This window comes from Cucumis melo, chromosome 8, assembly GCF_025177605.1.
Source record: "Cucumis melo cultivar AY chromosome 8, USDA_Cmelo_AY_1.0, whole genome shotgun sequence".
Taxonomy (NCBI): domain Eukaryota; kingdom Viridiplantae; phylum Streptophyta; class Magnoliopsida; order Cucurbitales; family Cucurbitaceae; genus Cucumis; species Cucumis melo.
This window is the reverse complement of record NC_066864.1, coordinates 11,699,382-11,714,625: the sequence shown is the minus strand read 5'-3', so window position 1 is coordinate 11,714,625 and position 15,244 is coordinate 11,699,382. Positions and strand designations below refer to the sequence as shown.

Sequence of the window (15,244 nt, the reverse complement as noted above, 5' to 3'; positions counted from 1 at the left end):
TATATAAAAGTTCAATTTTATATTTATACCAATTTTGTATTAAAATGGAATTAGTTGATGATGAAATTCAGCAGCTTAAAAAAAATGTTACTATATATTCTTTTCTGACATTTTATAGTTGTCATCAATGGACATTAGTCAATTAGTCAATTGATGATAATGATATCATGTCATAGTAAAATTGACAATAACAAATTATGTTGTTAGCAATTGTTAATTGTTAATTGTTGACAATAATTTATTGTAATTAATCATTTATGTATGAATTTTTTTAGTAACTGTCACTGATATTCAGTTCTTAATCAGGAATATATAAACATAAAAATAAGTGTCACAAAATCTATACGTGACACTTATTAGATTTTGTTAAACCCATTTCTGTGGTAGGCATCCCTAAATGTTAACAAAAAAGAAAAAAGAAATCAAAAGGTGGAAGAGATATTTCTAATCTTTAACTTTAAAAAACCAAACCAGAAATTTGATTTTTTGTTTTTAATTTTTGAAAATTAAACCTTTAAATAGTAAACTGTTTTTAAAATTTTGTTTCTGTATTGAGAATTTGAAGAATAAAACCAAACATTTATTTAAAAGATGCAAAAGGTAAAGAAATAAATTGAGAGAAGACCATCATAAATTTAAAATAAATAAATAATAATAAACGTTATCCAAGAAATGTAATTGACAAATTTAGACAATTCCATTATCCTTATTCACATTCAAATCCATGAAAACACATAAGATCAAGAGCTTTTCAAATCACAAAAGAAAAAGAGAAAAGAATCGGTCTGAAAAGCTCATAATACAAACAAAGGCAGTTGAATAAACTAAATCTTATATACATCTTGTTACAAAGGAGAAGCAAGAAATTGAATTATATTATTTCTTTCTTGGTTTTTGTGATGGCCCAAAAAAGACAGCCTGGAATAGAAGGATCCAAACCAAACCCCAACCCCACTTCTATTATTCTTACTTTATTTCTTCCTTTCACAAACACAAATTCTCCTCTCACCTTACTAAAATAAAACATAATTCATTTGTCATCACATATAAAGCTTACAAAAAGAAGAGAAAGTGGAGATGTTATGTGTTGCCTAACTTTGGTAACTATTTTCCTCACTTTTCCACCTTTTTTATTTTATGATTGAATGATGTATACATCATTACATTATAATTACAAACCTTAAAACTTCTATAATTGTGTTAGAATGACAATATATATCATCCAAAAATCATTTCAAACAAACTCTTTGGCTCTAGGTGTGGGGGTTTTGTTTGGTCTAAGGAGTTTACACCAGACATCACAACTTCATTACATGACCTAAATACTTTTTTTTCCTTTTTTTTTTTTTTTTTTTTTTTTTGAAGAAATGAAAGAATATATGAGCATATAAAAACCAAACCCACAAACAGAGAAAGAGTTTGAAATCTTCATAATGTACTTTGTCTTTGGTTCCCACCTACTATTTGTTAAAGTATTTCTTATTTGTTGAAATGTTTGCTATTTTATAATCAACCTCTCTTTCCATCTTTGTTCTAGTGTTTACCATTTCCTAATCATACTCTCTTTCCCTCTTTGTTCTTGTATTAACTGAAACTATTTTAACCTATCAACTATACTATCCAACCAGCACTTCAAACACTTTCCAAAGTGCAATAATTTAAAAGGTAAGAGACAGAGAAACATTAAAAAATTGAGTATTAAATTTGTAAGTTGCAACGTAACATATAGCATTTTGTTTTTATGTTCTGTGTCTCACCTGAGCCTCAGAAACTTGTTCAGGTTTCCCTCTTGCTTGTTCTCTGCCTTGATTTCTGCTCCCATTTTGTTTGTCTTGTAGTAGTGATTCTTGTTGGGATTACCTAATTGCACAGACATTCCAGAAGAAACCATAAACAAAAACAATAATATTCTTCATCTTCTTCTTTTATAATCTATAGTCTAATCCAATTTTGCTCCATTTCTCTACTTGGCATTGATTTCTCCTCAGCCATTGCCATTATCAGAGAATATTAAACAAACAGATTGAACAGTACCTTAGATGTTTCTGTCTCATGGATGAAGCTCTTTTTTCTCATTGATTTGATTTTTCTCCTATTTTCTTCCCCTCTTCGATTACAGCCCCTAGGGTTCGAAATCCATGGGAATTTGCCAGGCGAAGGTGATCGCAAACCCAAAGGCGAAATGCGAGGAGGACAATACCGATTCACAAACAAGAAATCCCACTCCCAATTTGCCGTTCTTCACTCCGAGTCCTCTGTCGAGCGTCTTCAAGAACTCGCCGTCAGTGGGTACAAAGCGCCGTTCGCGTTCCCGTTCCCGGCCGTTTCCGCCGCCGTCACCGGCAAAGCACATCAAGGAACTGCTGGCTCGACGCCATGGGTCCGGTAAGCCGAATCAAGTGGCGATTCCAGAAAACGAGGAGGGGGAGGGGGAGGTAGTGGAGGTGAATAGAGAATTTGGATATTCGAAGCAATTTGTGGGGAATTATGAGATTGGCGAAGAAGTAGGGCGCGGCCATTTTGGGTTCACTTGCAAAGCTAAAGCCAAGAAGGGAAGTCTCAAGGGTCGGAATGTTGCCGTGAAGATCATCGCTAAAGCCAAGGTTTGTATTTTTATTATTCTATTAAGTTTATATCCCTTAAATTGTTGGAGTTTATAACCTGAAATTAGGGGTGCTCGCGATCATAGATGAACTTTAATGAATTTCAAAGTACAAAAGTAATTATATTCAAAATAATTAAGTATATAGCAACATTTAAAAAAAATTGTAAATATAACAAAATCTGTCAAAATCTATCAATGATAGGAGTCTATCACCGATAGACCATGCAGCAAATGTTGGTCTATCACTGATAAACGATAAGAGTCTATGAACGATAGAAGTGTATCACTGATAGATTTTGCTATATTTGCAACTTTTTTAAAATATTGCTACATACTTAATAATTATTCTAAAAATTGCTACATATTATAATTACCCAAATCATAATCTAGAATGACTATGGATCTTAATACAAACTTTTAAATGTTTAGGGAAAAAAAAAAAAGGTCGTGGATGTATCAAACTCTTTTTATCCTTGTAATTTTGGAAGGTTCATATTAGTAAATGTCTTTTGTTCGTGTTGGTATGTTAGGTTCAAAAAGTTACCATTTGTATTCCTATTTTGATTAAAAAAAAAAAAAACATTAAAAACTCTTTACTACAAATTTATAAACGCCATTTTAAAAGTTTTGTGAAGGAAGCTATAATGCTAAAAGTTGGATGGAAAAAAATTAGATTAATATGAAAATGAAGAAACCAAATTATTCACTCCTTCAAAAGAACTAAAGGTAAAATTAATGCTTTTGAAGTTCAAGTATTAGTTTTGAAATAAAACAAAATTTTGATAATATAGAGATCGAAATATATGGCTAATTTCTATTAAAAAAATTAATAGTATACATTTTTTTTTTTACAATGAGCATTTTTAAATGCAACATATAGCAAAATTTTGAATTTTATAGATACCGATAGACTTCTATTATTGATTATTAATATGACTTATAAAAAATATGTCAATGTCTATCATTAATATAATATGAAATGTTGTTGTATTTTGTAAATATTTTATTAAATTTGTCATTATTAACCATTTTCCTTGAATGATTAATTGATTCTTTTTATTCTTTTTCTTTTTTTCCTGTACCCTAAAGTTTTTTTTTTCATTAATTTACTTGAGGTAAATTGTTTAATAAAAAGAACAACATTGCAAATGTTTTTATTTGTTATGATAAAAGTGCGTATCAATTTACCTTTGTGCTAAACTGGTTTGCATCTATACACTAAACCAAATCTACCTCGTATACAGAATTTAGAGGCAAATAGATTTTAATTTTTTTTTTTTTTTTTTTTTTTGTTTGACTACAATGGAGATGAGAGGATTTGTCAATCACTAATGCATTTGTATGTCAGTTAAGTTAGCAAAACTCTTAACTTCAAATTATATTCCATTTTTAAATTTAAATTTAACTATTTCTTTTGGTTACCACTGATTATTGGATACTCTATTTTAGTTCTTTTCTTTTTTTCTTTTAACTTTGTGGACTATATATTTCCGATGAACTTTTGCCCAATGGCTGTTCCAAACGATGGTAGGTTTAGTGTGAAATTGAAGAATTATGACAGCATATACGAAGAACTCAAGGTCTAAATCTTGTGCTTTCACAATAGAATATAGTTGCATATATTTAGTCTATGAACTTTTACGATAATGTATGTTTCATGTTTAAACTTTATATATATATATATTCAAAACTATTAGTAGTTTCACTATTAACGGTGTTAACTAAATAGTGAGTTGATGTGTCTTTTGGAGATCATGCATTGTTTTCTCTACAGATGACAACAACGATAGCGGTCGAAGATGTGAAAAGAGAAGTTAAAATATTGCAGGCTTTGAATGGACACAAGAACTTAGTGCAGTTCCATGGAGCGTTTGAAGACGATATTAATGTTTACATAATAATGGAGTAAGTTCTTGCAAATGTCTTGTATTATTTTCGTTTGTTCTCATTCTATAATCGCGAGGTCACCTAATTGGGAAAAACAAATGTCTGACCCTATAATATTTGACATCTCAAAACTCTTGTAGGTTATTTAATATTAGATCGATGACCGCCATGATTCAAGCATACGATGTTAAAGATTTGTGGATTTACGACTTGTCCCGTGATCACTAAGCTAACATAGTTGCCTCATATGTTTGGCCACATGAACATTGTATGCTAGTCTGAGGCAACGATTAAAGATTGGATTGTATAAGATTTGTCTGCTAATTCTTTGATTACCTCCTACTTTTTTTCATGTTCTTCAGGTTATGCGAAGGAGGCGAACTACTCGATCGGATGCTTTTGAGGTATCTATTCTCATTAATTTTTATTCAATTGTGTATCGAAAAAAACCTCTCACTAATATTGCATGAATAAACATAGAAATTAAAAATAAAAAATAAAATAAAATTAGGACACAAAAATTAACGTAAAAAACCTTCCAATCAGAGAAAAAACCATTAAAAAAAAAAATCCACTATTCCAATTGCAAATCAAGCTATCTCTCTCAAAACACTGATGGATTTAGCATAGGTCTAGGGACTCGAACTCCTTCAAATATAAACAAAACTATTTAATTATTAATATTTATCATTAGTTTAGTGGTTACTGTCGGCTGTCCTTTCCATCTAGGTTCAAAAACTAAATTTATTTTTACAAAACTCAAAATTGTGTAGATTCAAGATGGCTATAGTGATTTGTAATTTTTGTTATGTCTTTAGATATATTAGTTGCTGATCTGATGATAATATTTGAATTGTTTAGAGGTGGAATGTACTCAGAAGAAGATGCTAAGACGGTCTTAGTTCAGGTTTTAAGCGCGATCGCCTTCTGTCATCTCCAAGGCATCGTCCACCGTGATCTCAAGCCAGAGGTATGGTTAGTTCTTCCTCATCAGATTGAAACAATTTACATAAATCTATTTAAGAGAAGCCGAGATGACATACGCATTTGATATGTTGCGGTTGTTTCTTTATGGTTAATTGCATGTTGCAGAATTTTCTTTTCACAACAAAGGAGGAAGATTCAACACTAAAGGTTATTGATTTCGGACTCTCAGATTATGTAAATCCAGGTCAAACCTACCGTTTGAGCCATGAGATGTTTCCTCTTTGTTCTTTTAGTTGGTTAGAAGTTGACATCTGATTATTTGAAATCTTGCAGATGAGAAACTGAATGATATAGTTGGCAGTGCATATTATGTAGCTCCTGAAGTCCTGCAGAGATCATACGGGACCGAAGCGGACATGTGGAGTATCGGTGTTATTGCGTATATTCTTTTATGTGGAAGCAGACCTTTCTGGGACAGGACCGAATCTGGTATATTTCGAACCGTGTTAAGGGAAGATCCAAGCTTTGACGATGAACCTTGGCCATCTTTATCTCCTGATGCAAAAGACTTTGTCCAAAGATTACTGCATAAAGACCAACATAAAAGACTAACTGCTGCTCAGGCTTTGTGTAAGTTTATTGAAGTGAAATATACTTTTACTCAAGGACAGTGGCTATAAATTTTGTCTAATGCTTTTCATCCCAATTTTCTTCGTAGGTCATCCTTGGTTGACAAATCATCCTAATGTCAAGATTCCATTGGATATGATAGTTTATAAGCTCGTTAGAGCGTATATCTACTCATCATCTTTGCGTAAATTAGCATTAAATGTAAGTATTTTTTAAGTTTATAATTTTCTTGATTAAGGTACTACTAAGGTCCTTAGTGTAACACCCAAGTTTAGGAGAGTTATATATATGAATCAATGTCGTATTTGAATAAGTGAGATCCTAATGATATAAAGTATGGTTAAGAAACGCTTAAAAACCACCAATGTGCACCTTTGCAGGGATTTCAAAGTTAAGTGTGCTTAGTTTGAAACAATTCTATATTGAGCCACTTCCAGGAAGTTTTCCTAAGAAGCTTGTAAGTGAAGACAAAATATACTAAAAGACCACGTGTTGGTTCATGGAAATAGTATTTACTTTTAGAACCAGTTTAGGACAAGTATGCAAGGGAAGCATTAGGAGCCAATTCGGATTTCAAATCCTGATCCTAATCCTTAGTCTGAGTTGTTACTTCTACCAATTGATGCCTTTGGGAAAGTGTGAGTTAGATAGTTCGGCTGGTTAATTAACCTATGTAAACTTAGCTTCGAGCTCATTTGGTAATTATTTCAAAAGCTTAGATGATTTTTCATTGATCACAAAAGGAGAGCCATGCTAAAAGTGTAGTATACTTTGCCTATGAAACATTTTAGACTTGCTATGGAAGCCCTGGGACTATGGGAATAAAGTTCTGCAATTCTGACAGGCTCTTGCAAAGACATTATCCTTCGTGCAGCTTGCTTATCTTCGAGAACAATTTGATCTCTTAGGTCCGAACAAAAACGGGTTCATTTCTTTGCAGAACTTTAAGATGGTCAGCTCCTAATCCATTACCTCAAGTTTCTTCAAGAACAATAATATTGAAATTTTCTTACTGACTGTTGGAATTACATGAACAGGCTTTGATGAAAGCTTCAACTGATGCAATGAACGATTCAGGGGTGATAGAATATGTCGACATGGTAATACTCGTGACAATTATGATTTAGTCTTCGTTATGATAACATTTTCATTTTTTTTTTCTGTTTCAAAAAAAGGCATAAGTTGTGTTCAGAAGCTTGATGTTTTGAACACAATTATGGTCAAACGGGATTGTATATATCGAGAAAATGGAAACAAAAGGTGATGATTCAATTATGAATGTTTCAGGTGAGTTCCTCACAATATAGAAGGTTAGATTTTGAAGAATTTTGTGCAGCTGCCATAAGCGTGCATCAGTTAAAAGGCATGGACAGTTGGGAGCAACATGCAAGATATGCTTATGATCTATTTGAAGAGTATGGAAACAGAACAATTATGATAGAGGAACTTGCCTCAGTATGCTCTCTCCCCCTCTAAAATCTTTTTTTCTTTTCAATTGAGTTCTATAATTTCACGGTGAAGATCGAAACAATTAATCTTCTACATGTTCATATTGACTCTCTCTCTCTCCATCTTGAAAAGTTTAATATGGTAATCTACGTAAAAATAGTCTAATCGTTATCGAAATTGATTTCTTTTGCCCTAGGAACTAGGATTGGCACCATCTGTCCCACTTCAAGTAGTTCTTCAAGAATGGATAAGACCCTCAGATGGCAAACTTAGTTTTATGGGATTCATTAAACTTTTGAATGGAGTCCCCCCAAGTACAAACAAGAAGACTTGACATTGATTCAGACTTTAAACGAAGAAGATGTTCTGCCAATACTCCTTGCCAAAGTGGTCAAGGAGTTGATACGAAACCTGACTCACAACATCGAGAACTTCTGCTTTTAATATATACTGCACACGCAAATAGTGAGAGACAACAAAATGTTTTCTTTCATATTCAAACAATTCTCTCTTTTTTGGTTAGTTCGAATTAAGATTATAGAGACTTTTGTGTAGCATGTCAGATTGAAGTAACTTAAAATCTATTTAAGCTTTGACTGAAGTCTTTGATGTTCAAAGATTTCCTTTTGTTGGCTATGGAATGCTCTGTAACTTAATTTAATATAGTAATTTTTATGGACAATTTTGGTCTAGTTGTTTTAGTATAATGTTGTGAGAATGCAATCCTCATTTCTTCAATCTCATCCTATTCATCTTCTTAAATATCACAACTTTAAATAAACACGAGAAACTCTTTCATTTTCGAGCATGTCCAAGCTAACCATATTAAAGTTCCAACACTAAAACGATCAATTTCTATGCATTTATCTTAAGTTAGGAAAGAATCAATTTGAAAATAAACTCATATAAACACATTTATCTTTTTCACATGCCTACTCCCATTTTTTCCCTTTTACATCAATTTTCTCAACAACCAGTCAAGACGAATAGCAGTTAAAAGTATAAGATCTCACAAAGTTCCAACACTAAAATCTCTCCTCAAGCTCATTAAAATGCTAAATCATCGATTAAAAAACTGTTAAATAAACATCGTTATTATCGTATTAAGTGTTGAAGAAATTGGCACTCAATGAAGAGACACTCACTTGGAAGAAAGAAAGTTTTATTAAGAGAATTTACAAATGATTGACACCTTTAGAGAAAACACTCACTCACTTTCACTCAAAGTTTCTTACTAACTCTCTTTCTCACTTTGCTTACTTTCTTTTATTTTGCTTGATCCACAAATGAGGATTGCACCTCTATTTATAGGCATGAATTCCTTGGAGTCCAAGCCAAAAAAGTTCTCTAGAGTACTACCTATTCTAGATATTTATTTACATAATTCTAGATATTTCTCTCTTATTCTTATCTAAAAGAATTCTCTAGAATTCTTTATCCTAAAAAAATCCAAGATATTTATAGGTTTCTTCTTTAGTTTACATAATTCTAGAATTTTAATCTACTCATTTAATATCTCTAGAAGACTCTAGTTAGTGTTGCTATATACTTTAACACTCCCCCTCAACACTAACTATCCTTGGTGTTTCAATCATCCCGAGTTGTTGCAGAAACTTTGTATGCTTGGTTGTAGGTAGACCTTTCGTGAAAATATTTGCAATTTGATCTTCAGTCTTTATTGGTTTCATTTCAATTTCCTCTTGAAGTACCTTTTCTCTAATGAAGTAATAATGTACCTCCACATGCTTGGTCCTTGCATGGAAGACTGGATTCTCAGCTAAGCGAACTGCAGATAGGTTGTCATAGTATAAAATTGATGCATGATAAATCTCTTGGCACAAATACTTGATTAGTTGCTTTATCCACATATTCTCTTGTGCTGCCATAGCGGCTCTATACTCTGCCTCTGTGGTAGATAAGGCAACTGTTGTTTGTCTCTTGCTACACCAAGAAACTTCTCCATAACCAAGTTTAAACAAGTACCCAGTAGTTGATCATCGTGTATCATAATCTCCTGCATAATCAGCATCACAGAAGCCTTACTAACTTGCAATTATGCCCTTTTCTTATATAAAAGGCCATATTCAGTTGTTCCTCTGAGATATCTTAAAATTCTTCGAACTGCTTCAAGATGAGGCTTCTTCGGTTTCTGCATGTAACGACTTATAACTCCGACAGAGTATGAGATATCAGGTCTTGTTAAGGTAAGGTAAATCAAACTACCTACCAACTGACGGTACATTGTTGGATTTGCATGATCTTTGCCTTCATGCATGTAGAACTTTTTGTTAACCTCCATTGGTGTGGATATTGGCTTGCAGTCATTTATACCATACTTCTGTAGAAGATCCTTCATATATTTTTGTTGTCCAAGAAAGAACCCTTTTTCTGAGTACTCCATCTCTAGTCCAAGAAAGTACTTTAGTTCTCCAAGTTCCTTCATTTCAAAGCAGACTAGTAGATTCTACTTTATTTGTCGAACTTCTTCTATGTGGTCTCCTGTTATGATTAGATCATCCACATAGACTAATATAATTGCAACCTTTGAGTCTTGAGCTTTGACAAATAAACTGGAATCTGCTGAATCTACTGTAAAGCCACTTTCAATAAAAAAATTCTACAATCTTTACGTACCAGGCTCTTAGCGATTGCTTCAAGCCATATAAAGCCTTTCTTAGCTTGCAAACATAGTCATGATGAATTTTATCCTCAAATCCTTTTGGTTGCTCCATATATATATATATCTCGATCCAACTCTCCATTTAAGAAGGCATTCTTAATATCCATTTGCCATAGCTTTCAGTCCTTACTAGCAGTCGTGCCCAATAAGACTCGAATAGTGAGAAAACCCTCGAGCTTTTTATCTCTCGATTGTTCCATTTACTCGTGTTTTAACTTTGTAAACCCATTTACATGATATGAGTTTAACATCCTTAGGCTTCGACACCAAGTCCCACATATGATTCTTTTTCAATGCGTCAACTTCTTCTTCCATGGCTTTTCTCCATTGGATGCTTTGTGACGCTTCTTCGTATGTTGCTGGCTCTTCAAATGTTGATAATGTTGCATCTACATATCTAGAATTTGGTTTTCTTATTCTGGTTGACCTCCATAATTATGGTTCTTGATTATGTATTCCACTTTGCCAGGGATTTTGTGTTCTTACCTGTTCTTCTTCATCTTCGTCGTTTTCTTCTTCAGCTTCTGCTGGAGCCTGTTGTACCTGACTTATCTCTTTTTTTTATCCTTCTTTAAAGGACTTCTCATCATTGGTTAGCTTTTCTGATTTGGGTGCCCACCACGATGATGCTTCATCAAATATAATATTTCTTGATCTGTAGCATCGTCCACTAATAGGATCAACGCACCTCCACCCTTTTCTTTGGTTGTCATATCCAACAAAGATGCATCAGATTGCTTTCTTGTCAAACTTGCTTCTCAAATGATCTAGTATGAATACATAGCATACACAACCAAAGACTTGGAAGTGTCCAACTGTTGGCTTGATATTCAACAACTTTTCATAACGTGATTTGAATTCAAGCCTTTGTTGAGGAAGCCTGTTAACCACATGGGTCGCTGTTCTCATACACTCAGCCTAAAATCTTCCTAAAACATTACTTGCATGTAACATACTACGATATACTTTTGCAGGATGTCTATTTTTTCTTTCTGCCAGTCCATTTTTTTGTGAAGTGTTTGGACACGTTAACTGATGATATATCTTATATTTTTGCAAGTATTGAGAGAATTCATTAGAGATATATTCTCCCCTATTATCTGAACGTAAACATTGAATTCTCTTTTCTAACTCATTTTCAACTTGTTCTTTGAATTCTTTAAAGTTTGTAATTGTTTCAGACTTCTCTTTCATAAAAAACACCCAAGCATACCTAGAGAAGTCATCGATAAAGGTTACCATGTAGCGCATTCCACCGATTGAAGATTGTTTGACCGGACCAAATACATCTGAATGCACCCAACTCCAATGGTTGTTTTACTCTGAATTTGGACTCCTTGAATGGTAGTTGATGTGCTTTCCCATACTGGCAACCAGCACATACCATGTCTTCTTTGATATCAAGTTGTGGCAACCCCTTCAACATGAACTTGTTTATTATTGTCTTTAATTTGTTGTAGATAACATGACCAAGTCTTGCATGCCACAAATCTGCTGTTTCATTCTTTTGCGTCTTTTTCACGTAGGCGATCTCTACTGACATAACGTAGATGGACTTTATCCTTCGTCCTTCCATCAATGGTGCACCACTTACTTTAAGATTATGATACGCCTTTACATCGTCAGGTCCAAATACGACGAAGTTGTCTGCTGAAGTCAATTGAGATACTGACATCAAATTCTTCTTCATTCCAGGAACATAAAATACATGATCTAATTCCACTTGATTAGAATTAGAACAAGGCACTATCATAGTTTTACCAACCTGAGCTATTGGCAACTTCGAGTTGTTTGCAATTACAACAACTCGGCTTCCTCTTATCTCTTGTCGTATGGTTAGAACATCTTGAATCAGCAATCCAATCATTTTCATAATTTACCTCTTCTGTATGAAGAGCTAACACTTCATTTTCTACCACATTGGATGTCGACTAGGGGTTGGGATCTGTGGTTGCACAACATGCTTCTACATCCCATTCTTCACTAATGCTCTTGACCTGGGAGGTAATTGCATTGCTTTCTGCTATCTTCTTCTTGCAACGACATTCTCTCACATAGTGGCCTATCTTTCTGCAGTTTTAACATTCACCCTTCTTTCTATGACCGTGTAGACGATCATTTTTACTAGCTCCCCCTACTTCAGAGCCCTTTGGAATCTCTTCAACTCCTTTTGACCCTACTTTCTTTTGAAACTTTGAATGACCTCTCTTTTGGCCACTAAAGAGCGCTTCTTCATTATTGCTCTTTATTGTAACCTTTGACATTTGCTTAGCCAATGCTTCTTGACTGGCAAGCATACTTTCTAGGTCAATCAAAGAAGGTTGGACCGCCCAATCTTGAATAGCAGCAATAAAATTTCTATATTCTGATTTAAGACCATGGATAATAATTCTTCTCATTAATGATTCTGAAATGGCTAAAGTAGGATCTAATTCAGAGATTTCACGACATAAAGATTTTACCTTGGTGAAATATTGGTTGATAGTCATCTTCCTTTGAGTAATTGATAGGAGCTTGTTCTCTAAAAACTGCAACCTTGCATCATTCTTCTTTAAGAAGAGTGAGGCGAACGTGTCCTATGCTTTCTTTGGTGTCTCCATAATACTAATGTGCTCCAATATTTCTTCATCAATTATAGTTTTAATTGCAAACATGACCTTACCTGCTTTGATATTCCATTTCATCAAAGCAGGAGCATCCTTCGGCGGATTAACTTTAATGCCTCCTACAACATCCCACAAGTCTTAGCCTTGGAGATATGACTTCATGCATGTGGACCATGTTTTGTAATTTTAAGTGTTAAGCTTCTTGATTCCTCCAACAACTTGAAGGTTTGTTGTATTATAATGTATATATCTTTGTATGATATAGATACTCCATAATTTGTGTAAGCTTTAGAAGCTGCGGTTGTATAAACCTTTGTTGGTTATATTTTGGTTAAGGTGTCTCTAGGTTTACTTGTGAAATTTGTTATTTTCGAGATACATTTCATGCATGTATATGATTAATCTAGGATTCGTTGTGTTGTGTGCATGTATAATAGTTTAGATACGAGGTTGGCAAGTTCATCAGAGTCGACAGATACAGGTAAAGAAAAGTGTTGCCCGTCGGCTTCACGTCATCTTTCGGTCTAAGCTAGCAGGTAGTTCGGGAGGGGGTGGGACAATTTGGTATCAGAGCAGTTTGCTCCATGGAATTAAGATAGAGCAGTTAGCACTTAGAAGAAACTAGAAAGTAAATAGTTGGAAGTCAAGTTAGCTTAAAGGGAACTAGTGGAGTATGATCTAGGTAATGGTAGAAGTAAGTCCAGTTATGGTTAACATATGAGTAGACATTTAGTATCATGCATTTGAGTTAAGTATCTATAGTATGTCTAATGTGTTGACATATTATAGGAGCCATGTTACCACGTACTAGCAGACGACGCAGGCAGAATTAGGATAGGATGCAAGGTCCTACTCAAGGTCGGTCTGTAGGGGAATCTAGTACCCCAAGAGTTCAAGGTGGACCAGGAAACGAGCAGTTTATGAGAACCGCATAGGAAATAGGAAGGCCAGAGAGAGCAGAGCCTAGTGATCCATAAAAGGCATGCGGAATTAAACGGCTAAAGAAGTTAAGGGCTACAGTGTTTGAGGGTTCCACAAATCCAGCTAATGCAGAGAACTGGTTGAATATGCTTAAAAAGTGTTTTGATGTGATGAATTGTCCTGAGGAGCGAAAGGTTAGATTGACCACATTTTTGTTGCAAAAGGAGGCTGAAGGATGGTGGAAATCTATTTTAGCTAGGCACAGTGATGCACATACTTTAGACTGGCAGACTTTTAGAGGCATATTAAAAAATAAGTATTATCCCAGTACATACTGCGAAGCCAAGAGGGATGAGTTTCTGGGATTGAAACAAGGATCACTTTCAGTGGCTGAGTATGAGAGGAAGTATATCGAGCTTTCACGGTATGCTAACGTTATTATGGCTTTTGAGAGTGACAGGTGCTGAAGGTTTGAAAGAGGGTTGTGTTTTGAAATACGTACCCTAGTTACTGTCATTGCTAAGTGGATGAATTTTTCTCAGTTAGTGGAGACGGCCCTTCGTGTAGAGCAGAGTATAACAGAAGAGAAATCAGTAGTGGAGCTTAGTCGTGGGACTTCAACAGCTAGTGGATTTAGAGGTCGTGAGCAGCAGAGGTTCACACATGGGGTAAATATTTTAGACCGTCAAGACTTTAAGAGTCGATCTGGAGGCCAAGCATTGAGGAACGTGAGCTATGGTAGTGTTTTTCAGATATAGAACCAAAGAATACCTAGTCAACTCACTAGATCAACAGTAAGATAGTAGCCAGGTCAAGAGTCTGTTGCTAGTATTGTCAGGCGAACCCCATGCACGAGTTGTGGTAAGAACCATCGAGGTCAGTGTTTAGTGGGTGCTGGTGTCTGTTACCAGTGTGGTAAGAACTTGCAGATGTTTTATTTGATCCATATGCTATGCATTCCTTTGTTTCTAGTATATTTCTAACTAAGCTGAATAGGACGCTAGAGCCTTTATCTGAGGAGTTAGCTATATACACTTTAGTTTGTGATGTTTTACTTGTCAATGAGGTGTTGCGTAATTGTGAAGTTTTAGAAGAAGGTATTAGTATGCTGGTGGACTTGATACCACTAGAGTTACAGAGGTTAGATGTAAATTTGAGAATGGATTTCTTATTTGCTCACTATGCATCTATGGATTGCCATAGGAAGGAAGTGGTTTTCAGAAAACGAGGCTCTATTGAAGTGGTTTCCAAAGGTATGAGGAAGGTCATTTATAGAAGTTTAATCTCAGTTTTGAAAGCTGAGAAATTGCTGAGGAAAGGTTGCACAGCGTTTCTTGCACACGTTGTAGTAGTGCAGAGAGAAAAGTTGAAGCCAGAAGATGTTCCTATGGTGAAAGAGTTTCTTGATGTATTTCCAGATGATCTGTTAGGTTCGCCACCTGATAGAGAGATTGAGTTCACCATTAAATTGTTACCAGGAACAGCACCTATTTCACAGGCATCGTATAAAATGACTCCAAGCGAGCTTAAAGAGTTCAG

General features: G+C 34.6%; 2 protein-coding genes and 1 long non-coding RNA gene across 3 annotated transcripts; 1 reads left to right on the top strand and 2 right to left on the bottom strand.

Moving 5' to 3' along the window:
• Positions 1-842: 842 nt before the first annotated feature.
• LOC127150583 (uncharacterized) lies at positions 843-2,184 on the bottom strand. The gene is made up of 2 exons (XR_007822992.1): positions 2,035-2,184; positions 843-1,860 (listed from the first exon to the last, which is right to left on the bottom strand). It is a non-coding gene; the product is annotated as an uncharacterized LOC127150583 (long non-coding RNA).
• LOC103495827 (CDPK-related kinase 1) lies at positions 2,139-8,180 on the top strand. Its single transcript, XM_008457501.3, has 11 exons — positions 2,139-2,603; positions 4,380-4,510; positions 4,855-4,896; positions 5,354-5,462; positions 5,585-5,663; positions 5,753-6,049; positions 6,138-6,250; positions 6,894-7,001; positions 7,087-7,149; positions 7,337-7,504; positions 7,695-8,180. Exons 1-11 carry the CDS (start codon positions 2,139-2,141, stop codon positions 7,830-7,832), a joined length of 1,713 nt encoding a protein of 570 aa, XP_008455723.1. The 3' UTR covers positions 7,833-8,180.
• Positions 8,181-9,551: 1,371 nt separating this feature from the next.
• LOC107991415 (uncharacterized mitochondrial protein AtMg00810-like) lies at positions 9,552-9,941 on the bottom strand. The gene has a single exon (XM_017046319.1). The coding sequence runs from the start codon at positions 9,939-9,941 to the stop codon at positions 9,552-9,554; it is 390 nt and encodes a 129-aa protein (XP_016901808.1).
• Positions 9,942-15,244: the final 5,303 nt, after the last annotated feature.

Coding starts and splice junctions, on each gene's coding strand:
- LOC103495827 (XM_008457501.3), top strand. CDS start 2,139: ATGGGAATTTGCCAGGCGAAGGTGATCGCAAACCCAAAGGCGAAATGC. Junction 4,897..5,353: donor CTCGATCGGATGCTTTTGAG/GTATCTATTCTC, acceptor TGAATTGTTTAG/AGGTGGAATGTACTCAGAAG. Junction 5,463..5,584: donor ACCGTGATCTCAAGCCAGAG/GTATGGTTAGTT, acceptor TGCATGTTGCAG/AATTTTCTTTTCACAACAAA.
- LOC107991415 (XM_017046319.1), bottom strand. CDS start 9,941: ATGAAGGAACTTGGAGAACTAAAGTACTTTCTTGGACTAGAGATGGAG.